The 13,015-nt window shown below is 35.9% G+C and overlaps 1 protein-coding gene across 5 annotated transcripts in view; it reads left to right on the forward strand.

Annotated features, from left to right (window-relative positions):
- PACSIN2 (protein kinase C and casein kinase substrate in neurons 2) overlaps positions 1–13,015 on the forward strand; it is a 63,041-nt gene that overhangs the window by 45,311 nt on the left and 4,715 nt on the right. For 3 of the 5 annotated variants that reach the window (XM_069806980.1, XM_069806981.1, XM_069806984.1), the window contains 8 exons: positions 1,087–1,243; positions 1,993–2,228; positions 2,936–3,091; positions 4,229–4,404; positions 7,256–7,376; positions 9,458–9,582; positions 10,261–10,377; positions 11,335–11,531. In XM_069806980.1, the coding sequence (XP_069663081.1) occupies positions 1,087–1,243; positions 1,993–2,228; positions 2,936–3,091; positions 4,229–4,404; positions 7,256–7,376; positions 9,458–9,582; positions 10,261–10,377; positions 11,335–11,531 (1,285 nt within the window). The remainder of the gene's footprint in view (positions 1–1,086; positions 1,244–1,992; positions 2,229–2,935; positions 3,092–4,228; positions 4,405–7,255; positions 7,377–9,457; positions 9,583–10,260; positions 10,378–11,334; positions 11,532–13,015) is intronic. The other 2 variants (XM_069806982.1, XM_069806983.1) reach the window with 2 other exon arrangements.

Here is a 13,015-nt window from a genome sequence, read left to right on the forward strand (position 1 = left end):
TTTAATGTATTTAAGATGTGAATCAGATATGATTCAAATGTAAAAAATACAAACATGCTTTAAGTATTTGAATGTTTAATCTACTGCCTTACTGCTAATCTTTATTTTTCAGTCAGGTGGTTAGGGCAGATAAGAAACTGTGATAATTAATAGGCTGTACAAATTCTGTTATCCAAGTTCTTATGTCTTGTTTAATCTTTACAAAAGCCAACCTGAGTGACCTTGAAATTGGTGGAAATATTACTCTGGGAGCAGTATCAGGCTTTTTTTTTCCCTTCAGTCATCTAGATTGGTGATTCCATATTGGTGTGTACACAAAAGTGAAAGCATTCATTATATAATGGACTTTCATTATATAGTGTGCATTTCTCTCTGTCCTCATCCTTGTGTAGCTTGTACACTGAGCAACTATGGGGTTTTTTCTTTAGCATTCGCAAGTTAATTCTAGTTATGGGAACTCCATGTCATTGCTGTCAGTATCTTCCCACATGAAATTCTACCATATACTTTCAAAATAGTTGCTATCTAGTTTGTCAGCAGTGAAGCACAGCTGTAACAAAGGGCACATCTGGTCTCTGCTGTATATATAGTGGTTGTGCTTTCTCTGTACTGCTATTATTATCCTTGATAGAGATGTTGCAATACTCTTTTGCATGTCTTTACAGTTTTATTAATCCTGAAAGATTAAACATAGCATAAAATTAAGGCATTAGGTACTTAATAATAAGCATGGAAGAGGGAAATACTGTATTTGTGTTAAATATCTTGATTATCCAAAACATTACCAAGCAATAATAATGCAGAACAATTGTGATGACTGTCCATAATTATATTGTGGGACTAATAAAATATAATAAAGCTTTCACTTTTAAAATTAATAACTTTTTTTACAGGAGAACTTGTGGCCTTTGTGGTGGTGTTGCAGTTAGGTGTTAAGATTAATTGGAAAAATACCTTATGCTATAATTGATTAATTCCTGCTAGTAGATTATCTTGCTCCTAGGTAACAGTATTTTTGTTAATTAGAGATTTTTCTTGTTTTCAGAGCTTTAAAGCAGGAATTGTTAAGTATTTGTCTCTTTATAGGTTGGAAATTACAAGCGGACAGTAAAACGAATTGATGATGGTCACAGACTTTGCAATGATCTTATGAATTGTATTCATGAACGGGCACGAATAGAGAAGGTCTATGCTCAGCAGCTGACAGAATGGGCAAAAAGGTGGAAACAGCTTGTGGAAAAAGGTAATATATTCTGATTTTGAACTCTGAAAACTTTCTCAAATGGAAAGAAATGTTTCTGTATATCTTTGTTTTGGTAAGTACAAAGTAGAATTTTTGTACTTTTTAGCCTATAATGGAGCCTTTGCAAAAGGCTCAGTAATGTAACAAACGATCAAGCTTTTCTTGATTTAAAACAAAGAAAGCCCTGCTCCTTTGCTAGTTTGCTTGTTTCTTACTGAAGCAGGTGAATCTTGCCTCCAGTGTTGGGGTATCCAAATAGATTCAGTTCTAGAGAACTGGCTGTTTCTAGGTAACTAATGGCATAGAAATCAGTTTGAGAAGTATATCTGAACAATAAGGGGCAGTGGTTGTGGGGGAAAGACTAGTAATAAGAGCTAGGCATTGCTCTAATGGAAGACTAACCTGATACTGTTTTAATACATTCTGAAACATTTTGTCCTTTCCTGGTTATTCATGCTTCAAAAAGTGTGTTGAGAAATTGAAGGCACTTCAAATAGGAGCTAATAGGTGGAATATGGAGAATCATAGTACAGGGAGAAGGAGGCCGGACTAAATGAGTACTATTTCTTCTGGTGTAAAAATTTGTAATGTTCTAAATTTATCTGAAAAGAAACTGTTCCCTTTTCTAGGTTTGCATCAATATTGCTGTTTACAAGTGAATATAAGTCAATAGCTTCAGGAAGTTTCTTGGGAATATAAGTTCCATGTGGGTGATGGTTACTGAGAATGACACTTTCTGTTGTGTTTAGGCCCACAGTATGGAACAGTAGAAAGGGCTTGGTGTGCTTTTATGTCAGAAGCTGAAAAAGTGAGTGAACTACATCTAGAAGTAAAAGGTTCACTGATGAATGAAGACTTTGAAAAAATCAAGAACTGGCAGAAGGAAGCCTTTCATAAGCAAATGATGGGAGGATTTAAGGAAACCAAAGAAGCAGAAGATGGATTTAGGAAAGCTCAGAAACCCTGGGCAAAAAAGCTGAAAGAGGTACAGCAGTAGATTATGTATTAGATATCCTGTGTTACACTATATTAATGTCTCAAATCTCTATAAGGGAGTAAACTCCCTATTCTCTCTGCTGGACCCTCCTTTCTCAAACAGATCTCTTGCTTTCTGTCCTCTTCTGAAAATAAGTATTTTTCTCTTGGTCTCTACTAATCTTGATGACTTCAGTGAAAATCTGGAAAAAGTGGAATTTAAGCTATTATTTTAATAGTATCTGATTTCATGCGTTTGAAAGTTATGAATTGCTCAAAGGAATGAGCAGGGGAAAAGTATTTGTGGGGTTTTTTTTCCTTGTCATGCAACATTATTCTTAAATAAGAGGCTTGTAGAAGAAGGGAAGCAGGAGAACATGGGCATGAAGAAAAAATGTTCTATTGGGCACTTTCTGTAAACCTTTTCTTGAGTCTGTTCCACGCTTCTTTAAGCTGTATGAGTGACATTTCTTGTATGGTGAGAGAATGATGATTCATAAGTACTACAATAATTTCCTTACTTTCATTCTTGTGTATTGTTCATTCCTTGGCCTAAATGAAAAAAAAAAATTTTTTTTTTTTCCAAAAAAAAGAAAGAACATCCTGAATCAAACCCTGACACTTTCTTTATTGCAACACAATTATAAGGCTAAACAATTCAGTTGATGGTTGTTTTATAAACTGTCGCAGATGCAAAGATTCAAATCTACTTTGTAGGTGGAAGCTGCAAAGAAAGCATACCATGCGGCCTGCAAAGAGGAGAAACTGGCTGTATCCAGAGAAACAAATAGCAAAGCTGATCCAGCACTAAATCCTGAACAACTTAAGAAATTACAAGACAAAGTGGAGAGAAGCAAACAAGATGTACTAAAGGTATACTGTATACTAACATACTGTTCATATGCAGTATTTTTAACCTATAGCTTGTGCATATTTAAGCTTTTTTTTTTCTTCTTCCTTAATGTGCTCTGGACTGCAGTGCAGCTCACTTTCAGTTATGGTCCTATACCAAAACTTAGAGTTTTCTTCAAAACATATGTGATTGCCAAGTTGTTCTTCTGTGAAGAATAGATTATGCATTGCCTCTATTTCATGTAGGTACTTTCAGCAGGGAAGGAAGCAGAATAAGACAGTGAAGTTCTAGGACAGAGTTCTACTCATTTAGTAGTGAGGGTTGAGTTATTTCACTTGAGAGGCTGTGAGATAGGTGCTTAAAGCTTGCTGACAACATCTAAACTTGTAGTCATTCTTGACTGCAGAATGCATTTTTTTAAGAAAGTAAACTGATATAATCCATTTAAATAAAAGTAAATACAATTGTGGAAATGCCATTCTATTGTCCAGTTTGATTTCTCTCTTCAGTGGGCTGCTACCAAAAGGCTTTTCTTGTGTGACTTTGAATCTTCAAAGACATCTTTTCCCCCTGAGAATGTTGTTCTGTGATCTGGAAGGCTGATGTTACATGGGGTGGGATCTTTTAATTCCTGTCTGTGGACTACTTCTGTAAATTAGTGTAGACTCTGAGGTTCTATCTGTTAACTGAGCTCACAGTGTATGCAATTTATGCTCACAGTGTATGCAATCTATATTCACAGGGATGTATACAATGTTTGGTTTTTTTGGTCATAACTCACACTTGACTATGTAAATTACTGAATGGGAAAAGACAACACTTTGAAATTATTTGGAGATCTTTAAATAAGGGACCTGTAACTTGAAAGACTGCCTGGTCTGATTTACTCTGTGGCTCCTTTGGTTTTTATCTTTAGTATTACATTAACATTTGTCATGGCTTCTGTTAAAAAGCCAGGTAACAGGCTTAGAACTTTATTGTAACTGTTCTGCAGTTTTGTTAGATAACTCTCATCGTGACCTAACTTAGGTACTGTGGTCATGAAAAGAGAATGCATTTTGGGAACTTCTGGTCTAAATCTTAGCCATTACTACATTGATAAGTCTGTTATGTAGGGTAGTAATAAAATACTAATTGTTTTTTTTTCCACCCCCCAGACAAAAGAAAAGTATGAAAAATCACTGAAAGAATTAGATAATGCCACTCCTCAATACATGGAAAACATGGAGCAGGTATTTGAACAGTGTCAGCAGTTTGAGGAAAAACGCTTACGTTTCTTTCGAGAAGTGTTGTTGGAAGTTCAAAAACACCTTGACTTGTCTAATGTTGCAAGGTAAAACTGTGTAAGACTTCAAAAATTAATGCTTAATACTCTTCAATGAAAAGTAATCCATAGTTCCAAGTAGATTAGAGTTTAGAATCTAATTTGTTTCTAATGTGTTGCTTCAATTTGTTTAAAGTGTAAGTGAAAGAGCTTAATTCGTTTTGTCCAAGATCAGATTAGCATCTGTCTCTAACGTTTACTAGTTTTATTTAACACAGTGTTAAATTAACCAAGAAACCCTCATTCTTGTTGTATTTTTATAATCAAATGTGTGCCAATTAGAAAGGATTCAGAGCCTAGAATCAAAAAATGCTGGATCAAAGATTGGGAAAGGAGGGGTTTGGTGTGTTATGCATCTTGCATGTTTATTGGAGAACAAGCTAGAATTTATTAGTGTAAGACACATGAACTTCACAGCATAAACACATCTATTGTTAAAATATGAGAGCTCAGTCTCAAGTAATTACCTTAACTAGGGGATAAATGTTGGTTGATAAATTGGTTGACTGTTGCTGAAATCTTGTCCATCTTAATTTTAAAGTCTGCTCTTTATACTGTGGTATGGATAAAGCATGTCTTTTATTTTACTTTGTTCTTTCTGCCTGGACCCTCCTCATTACATTCCAAGAAATCTAAACTTCTGCTAGTGAACTAAAACCAGAGCTCATACAGCTTATTTTGTCAGACTGTGTGGCATGTCATCAACTACTACAGGCCATTTTGATACTAAGCTACTTCAGTATGTCAGCAAGCCAGTGGTTATAATGTTTTTGTTTTCTCTTGCATTTGAGAAGGCAGACATTGGAATACCTGCGCAAATGCTGTAACACTAGTGGAACTTTACATCCCACTTGCAACAGCAGAGTTTCATGTGCACTCTGGTTGGCACTTCAATTAAAAGGAGACAAGTGTGTTCCTGGCCAGCTGCTCATTTCTGTTCCCTCTTCTGCTAGTGTCAAAACTCTTATGGTAGTCCAACCAGTGGAATTAAGGAGCTGATCAAGGTAACCTAGGGCAAGAAGAATCTAATTTGGTTTTAACCCTGATTAGTGTTCCAAATTGACTTGCTATGCAGTCACACGAATGTTAGCACTGGCATAAGTGAAGGGGGTGACATAGGGGCAAGAACAAATACAGAGCAAGCAATAGGTAAGGGCAAGATCACTTATTTCAGCATCATTATCATTCTGGGTTGCTTCAAAGTTCTTATGGAACTGCTGTGGAAGACAGTTTCTTTTTACTCTCAGAGTAGATAGGATTGCTGCCCATTTGAATTCAGTTTAATCAGGTTGAAAGGAACTACAGAACAGAAATAAATGAGAAATAGTTGACTTAAAGGGCAAGGGTGGGGGAAGACTACAGAAGATGACCAAGTGGAGAGGCAATGATTTCCTTTTAAGATACGCAAGAGGTTCAGGATTGGTGTCTTATGGTATGTTAATAAGGTGCGAACGAAGAAAAGAACTATTAGGATAAAACTAGGGATAAAGCAACTGTAACTGTTTGTCTATTTCCTAATCTCTGCCTCTTTGAATACACAGAGATTAAAAGTGTAGAATAAACTCCCAAAAGGAAGTCTGATTTTTAACTTTCTTAAGACTAATAACGCTGAAGAGCACAGTCCAGAAAATAGCCCGGCCTGTTTTTCTACAGATGCAGACTTCCAGTTTATCGTTATTTAACTGATGGCTAGTGAGTCATGTGAAATTATTTATTCCATTTCTCAAAATACATGCCTTTCTATTGCTTAAATGCTTTCAAAGAACCACTGATGTAAAAAAAAAAACAAAAAAAAAACCAACAAAAAAACAAAAAACAGAAAAACCCCACACAAAAAAAAACTCAAACATACCACATGCATGTAGTCAAGTAATATATAGAAACTGAGAAATTTGGAAGTATATTGAGAAAGTTTGATTCCTTGACAATGTAGCACTAATGAATTCTAGTTCTAAATTTTGCGTGACTTGGTCTGGAAGGATTTCCCCAAATTCTCTCTAGCTTGAATACAGACTAGCAGTTCTCCGTCTCTTATTTTAAGCCTTGTGGCTGTTGTGTTAAGACCTCTTTATACTCCTTTTTTTTTGTATAAAACAATTGTATTTGTAGTCACAGCCTGTAGAGCAAATGCATCGTGTATGGTCTAGGATCAGGGGATCAAAGTTGTATCTGCACCATGACTTCTATTCTGTAAAATGTTATACTTATGAGAACTCAACTTTAATGAAAAACAGACTAAGAGATAAGTAAAAGTAGTAAGGTTCTTTTTTATAGTATTTGATATTTTGTATAAATAGTACAGTTAGTAATATCATAGAGTACCTAAAACAATAAAAGCAGCTAGCAGATATTATACCTGCACAGGAAAATGTTTAATCCATTTAACTCTGCTTCAGGCTTGAGATTTTTATAATTATTTATAATTCCCATTGGATTAAGACAGGAGTTTTCATAGAATGCTATGGATTTATCACAAAACCAGTTTCTACTGTTTTGTAGGCAAGCTTTTAAATTCAAGAAACTTCAGGATTGGCATTCAGTAATTTAAATACATTTGTATGTAAATCCTACATTTAATGACAGCCCATTAAGTTACTTTACACAAGAGTCAGAATTCTAAAATCTTGGCAAATAAGGATTTTATGTTTTTGTGAACTTCCAGCAAGCTTACTTGTTGGACTACTATTTTTCTTTTACAGGCAATTAATAGGTCTGTCAAAGTTTTTAAAAGTCTGTCCTGATGTAAGGTTTTTTTTCAATACTGTTGTGAACTTTGAAAATATTTTTTTTTTAATTTGACTAGGGGATTTGCCATGTTTCTGAATGTTATACTAAATTCAAAGGCAAATCTGTTTTGCAGTTACAAAAATATCTACCGTGAACTGGAACAGAATATCAAAACAGCAGATGCTGTGGAAGACTTGCGGTGGTTTAGAGCTAATCAAGGTCCAGGGATGTCAATGAATTGGCCTCAGTTTGAGGTAAGGTCAGAGTACTTAAAACCCAGTTTTGTTTTGTCTATTTTTTCCTCTTTGCTTTTTGTCATATTCCTTTCTGGTGTAACTCTTAAATTCAGGCTTCTAGCAGTGAATTTTTTTGTTTTTACAAGTCATAGTAGTTTTCTTTTCTTGATTTCCATTGGGTCTCCTCATCCTCCAACTTTTGGAGGTGATTATATCAGGCACCCATTTAAAGAGAAAAGGGGTAAAACAGGAAACTCTATAGTGATTTTTCTTTTTTAAGTTAAAGTCATTACTGAGCTCATTAGTAAGCCATGGTTTAGTTGATACACCTCTGACATCTGTACATGTTATCCTATATGTTTTTACTTCTCCCCTTTGGTGTCAGACTTCAATTTGAATCTCCTCGCTGTTAGCACATAATTATAGTGTAGGCAGCAAAGACTTTGAAAAAGTTTGAACTAAATACTTCAGTCAGTTCTGAAAATTGGTATTTATAAGTCTTAACTAGTTTTTTGAGTAAAAAAAGTTCCACCTTTAACCAGTTGGTAATTTTACTGCTGAATGCCATCTTCAAAAGAAAGATTTTTTGAAGTAGTGTTCTGCTAACATAGCTTACAAGAAGCAAGTACCAGAATGTATCAGTGCAGATCATACTATCAAAGTATCGAATGTCTGGAGCTGAGATGAGTTTGTCTGACCACAATCAGGGATTTAGTTGATATAATTTCTAGGCATTAAATTAATGGAGTGGAAGCATCAACTCTGGAGTGTTCACTGTTCTCTTATTAACCATAATGGAAAATATCACTTGTTTTTAAAATATTGAGTAACTTTTGATTAGAAGGTTTGAGGAAGAAAGCTCGTAACAGTACTGCAGAATTTCTTTGCCTGAAACACTGAACTACAGTTACTTCTGCATGGGGAAATTATCATCCTTTTCGATAAGCATTATAATTAACAGATTAAATACTGTTACTATTTTTCTAATCAAGTTTTTTCTCATTTACATGCTACAAGGATGACGTAAGTAAAAAAAAAAAAGTCATGATCAAATGAATATGAAATTGCATTGTAAACTGCAGATATGCTTAGGTCAGTGGTCTTTATACTATGGTAACTCAGAAATCCAATATGTATCTGTACAAAGTTAAAATGATGAACTATCTCTGAAAAGTTGGCCAGAAATCACTGAAGACTGGCTGACTGTTCTACATGTATAAAGCAGTAGTAATAGCAACTCGCAAAATCTTCTTTTCCTGTTAAAAATACTTATCTCAAATGCTATCTTTTGTATAGCAAACTATCTTCTGACTTCTTTTTACCTTTAAGTCTTCTGAGATGAAAAATGCCTCAGCATAGGATATTTGCTGGCATCCAGTTTGTTCTCTGTTGGTTCCTGCTTTATATCAGTACGCAGCTTAGTTTGACTTGATAGGGAGAAGTTGTGTTTAGGTCTCATCATTCCTGTCTGTCTGCCTTCTAAAAACATCTGAATTGTTGTGTTGATTTGAGCCTTAACTTTTATGGATGGCTTTTAAGGACAATAAATTTCACTAAATCTAGAGTGAAGTACCTTAGGGGCTCAAATCTTAGGGACAGGAGAAGTATTACACAATTAGTTTAAAAATTAGCTGCTTCGTAGGTCATACTTGGACGACTTCTTGAGAAGTAAGCCCTGTCTTAAATTAGATTATAATACCTTTTTAAATCAAATGTAAGGTTTACCTTTTAAAGCCAGATGTCTTGGCATTATTTGAAACAGTAAGCCCTCTCAATACAACTTTTAAAGACCTGCACTGGCCAGCTCCTTTGATTTCTCCAGTTATATGCCAGATATCTGGTCTTTTCAAGGTATTCAGAATACTATGCAGGGAAGTACAGGTACCCTTGGGATTTTGCAAGTAGCACAGGTATCTGCATAGCTAGGGTAGGAACTAGATCAGAACTATAACTGAAACATTTAGAGTAACTTATCTTTTTTAATAATTATTTGTACTGTTGTATGTATAAATGTATGTTCCATTACTCAGCCTGCAAATTAAATGTGATAATTGCATGTTCAATTAAATTTCTCAATCACATTTTGCATTCATTGATAGGAGTGGTCTGCAGATCTGAATCGCACTCTCAGTAGAAGAGAGAAGAAGAAGGCTTCTGATGGAGTGACTCTGACTGGTATTAATCAGACGGGAGATCAAGTTTCGCAGCCTAACAAACATAGCAGGTATTTTGTTTTTCATGCCTAAAAAGACTATTTGGAAAGGATTGTTAACTTCAAGAACACCAAGCTCTACAGGATCAAAAAGTCACTGTCCAACCAAATGTTAATTATCTGTGAGCATTTTTAGCGATTGTGCAGCTCACAAAATATTTTGAGAATTATTCTCCATTTTACCATTCTCTTTCCATTGGGAATTAAAAGAAACCAAACAATGCGAAACTGCACTTTCTGTAGCTAATCTGGTAGTTAGTCTGTTGCTACCTTCCCATTTCTAGAAATGACAATTATACTTTGAAATCGTAGCTTGCAAAGCGTTTAGTCACTTCAGAATTCTGGATGTGATTAATACAAAACTGTTAACATAAACTGCTTTAGAAAGGAATGAAACTGGCTAGAAAAATCGCACTGCCTTTTATTGCAGGCAGTAAGAAAAAGAAATTATGGTACACGAAGGATATTCTAATTCTGGACAAATGTATCGTATCTGAGACTTTCCAAACTTTCTTGGGTCTTATGCTACACTTGATAGACATTTGGTTTTTCATTTGGTGGTTTTTGGGTTTGTTTGGGTTTTTTTGGCTGGAAAAGGGGTCTGCTAAGAAACTACTTAGTGGGACACCAATGACTGTTTTACTTTTAAACAGATAGGGTCGCCATAATGCTCTTTCTTTTCCAAATTAGCAGTCTTAGTGTCCAGAGTAACACAGTGCAGTCAGTACAATCAAGTTACAATCCCTTTGAAGATGAAGAAGATACTGGGAGTACTGTCAGTGAAAAGGAGGACAATAAGATCAAAAAGTTGGTGAAATGTTGTTTTTTAATTGTTTTCACACTTGCACTTTCTCTATCCAGGGTTTTCTGGTTTTGGTTTCTATAACACTATGCCAGTCAGTGCATGAAGTCCTTTTGAGTGGTTATGTAAGCAACACTGTAACCTAACTTTGTCTTTCCTAACAGATGCCATATCTGTTGCCCTGATCTTTGGTTTGAAACAACTGGGGTTATTGGCAGTTGCTAACAGAACTGCTATTGCTTTTTTCCTTCCTGTAGCAGTCCTATAAAAATGATAAAACCGATGGGTTTTTCTAGTGAAACTACTTCTGGAGCTTTACTGCTCTGTGTGTTCTCACTGAATAAATCTGCTTTTACGATTGCTTTCTTTTTATTTAGGACCTTCTCAAACAGCTGCCTGTTGCTTCAGTATGCACACCTAGGGTTGTCATACCACTCTCTTAAATGGCATGTGCATGCTCAACAGTGAACTTTTCTTTAAGCGATCAAGTTGTTGCAGTATAATGAAGCTTCATTACTGGTGGATTGCAACATACAAAAAGTGTTGAAAGCTATTGTAGAGGTGCATAGAGATTTGGGAGGAAGGTTCCGCTAAACAATGTAAATGTCTTATCCTAAACCAGATCATTCCTCTCATCTACTGCCTGCACACCTTTTACCTTTCTAGAGTAAATAATCCCATGGATTATATAGATTTCTTGATAGAGAAGTTTTTGGAGTTTGTGGGGAGCTTATCTTTAATATCTTTTTTCTTTTGCCTTTTTCTAACTTTGTAAATGTATTGCAAGAATTTTTTTTTTAATGAGGCATTGTCTGCTAAAGATAGAGAAGATACCAGCAATAAAGTTTCAAAACTGGGCCTTAGAGTGGACTTTAAGCTTAATTAGAGGAACTGGTGTCTTAGTGGTATTTCCAGTGTCCTATTTTAAGAGCAGAAAAGAATAATTTAAAAATTGTTTTCAGTGTTAGCAGCTATGAAAAAAACCAAAGCTACCCTACAGATTGGTCTGATGAAGAGTCCAATAATCCCTTCTCTTCCACTGATGCAAATGGAGACACCAATCCATTTGATGAAGATACCTCTCCTGCAATGGAGGTGAGAGTACGTGCACTCTATGACTATGAGGGCCAAGAGCAAGATGAACTCAGCTTTAAAGCTGGTAAGTTTACAGCATTCACTTTAACATATTTATCAAAAGGAGAAAGGGGGGGTGTGTTTTTCTCTTCAGGTTTTATTTTCTGAAGTCCCCTGTTTCTCTGAATGTACAACTCCACTTAGAGGATCCTATCTAACCCTCACCCCTCCTGATAGTGCTTCTTAGTATCCCCTGTTTGGAAGCACTGGCTTCTAATCTGTTTGGAATGTGTTTGGGTTGCATCTGTTTGGGCTATTCCTTTCTTACCATCTTGTGTTAAACAAAATGAGCTGCAGAATTGATAATCCTATCTCCTCCTTTTCTTAGTGGGTGACAGTAACAGCTGCTGCTTTTAGCTGTCCAGAAATGCCAATGCTACAAAGTTTGTTTTTTAAAAGGAAAAGGCCACAGCAGCTAATCTTAAAACAATATCTAATCAACTGATATTTCTTCTGTTTAAACTGGAAGCATCCCTTTTTTGGCCTCCAATTTCCTACAAGTGATAACTTTTTAAGGTTGAAAACTTAGTCATGGACACATAATTTCTTGTTCTCTCTTTCCATCCCCCTTCAGTGTACGTTAAGCACAGTAATTGTCTTTACCTGTTTTTTTAATCTTACATTATGTTACAGTACACTGACTATACATCTCCCTTCTTAGGATGTGGCATTTCCCTTGAGGTGTTTTTTCCTTTTTTTTTTTTTACATTTTATCTTGCTGCTATAGGAGTTGAGAGAACACATTAGAGGCTGCTGACAGCAGAAACCCATGCACAGTATGTTTGCACACATACAAAGCTGGCACAGGGGTACGATGGCAGCACGCCATGGACGCTGTGGCCTTCAGTTTGTCTGGGCTAGTTCTACCAGTCGTTGTGTGCTGAGCAAGTGCCTGGGCATCATACTCAGCCCCCAAAGCAGGAGACTTCCAAGTTTTTAATTATCTGGCCAGCCTGGAGGCAGCACCCTCTAGTGATGAAAGGTGAAAGCTACACCTTGTCCATGCTTTCGAACTCTGATTTCAGCCAATTATTCTACTCTTTCCCAGAATTGCACATGAAAAGTTTACTAACCAGGAATTCCAGAACAAGATTGCACGAGTAGTTTAGCAAAAGCAAACAGAACTTCAGTTTGTGAAAATGAGATAGGCAGTCTCATTGATCTTGTCTCTTCCCATTTGCTTGTCATTTATTCCCTTCTCCTGTAATAGCTTAGTTGTAGAGGAGCAACAGGATTCAAGTATTGAAAAAAAGTTTGAGAGAACTTTTGGTTCTACTTCCCTTTCAGCTGGGGTTTCTAAGAAGTATGCTACTTCTACACCATCTATTATGGGTCTTAGATGGATGTTACAGCTGAAAGTTAATATGTAGCTAGTCAGTGAACTGCTAGACTTCCATTCTGCTTACAGAGAAAGGTGCTGCTCCGAACAGTGTATTTCTAGGTCATATCCTAAATGCAGTTTGTGGTTTTTAAACTAAAAAGCCCCAAAACTCAGGTGGTAGCGCTCCT

Source organism: Haliaeetus albicilla, chromosome 19 (genome assembly GCF_947461875.1).
Source record: "Haliaeetus albicilla chromosome 19, bHalAlb1.1, whole genome shotgun sequence".
Classification (NCBI taxonomy): Eukaryota; Metazoa; Chordata; class Aves; order Accipitriformes; family Accipitridae; genus Haliaeetus; species Haliaeetus albicilla.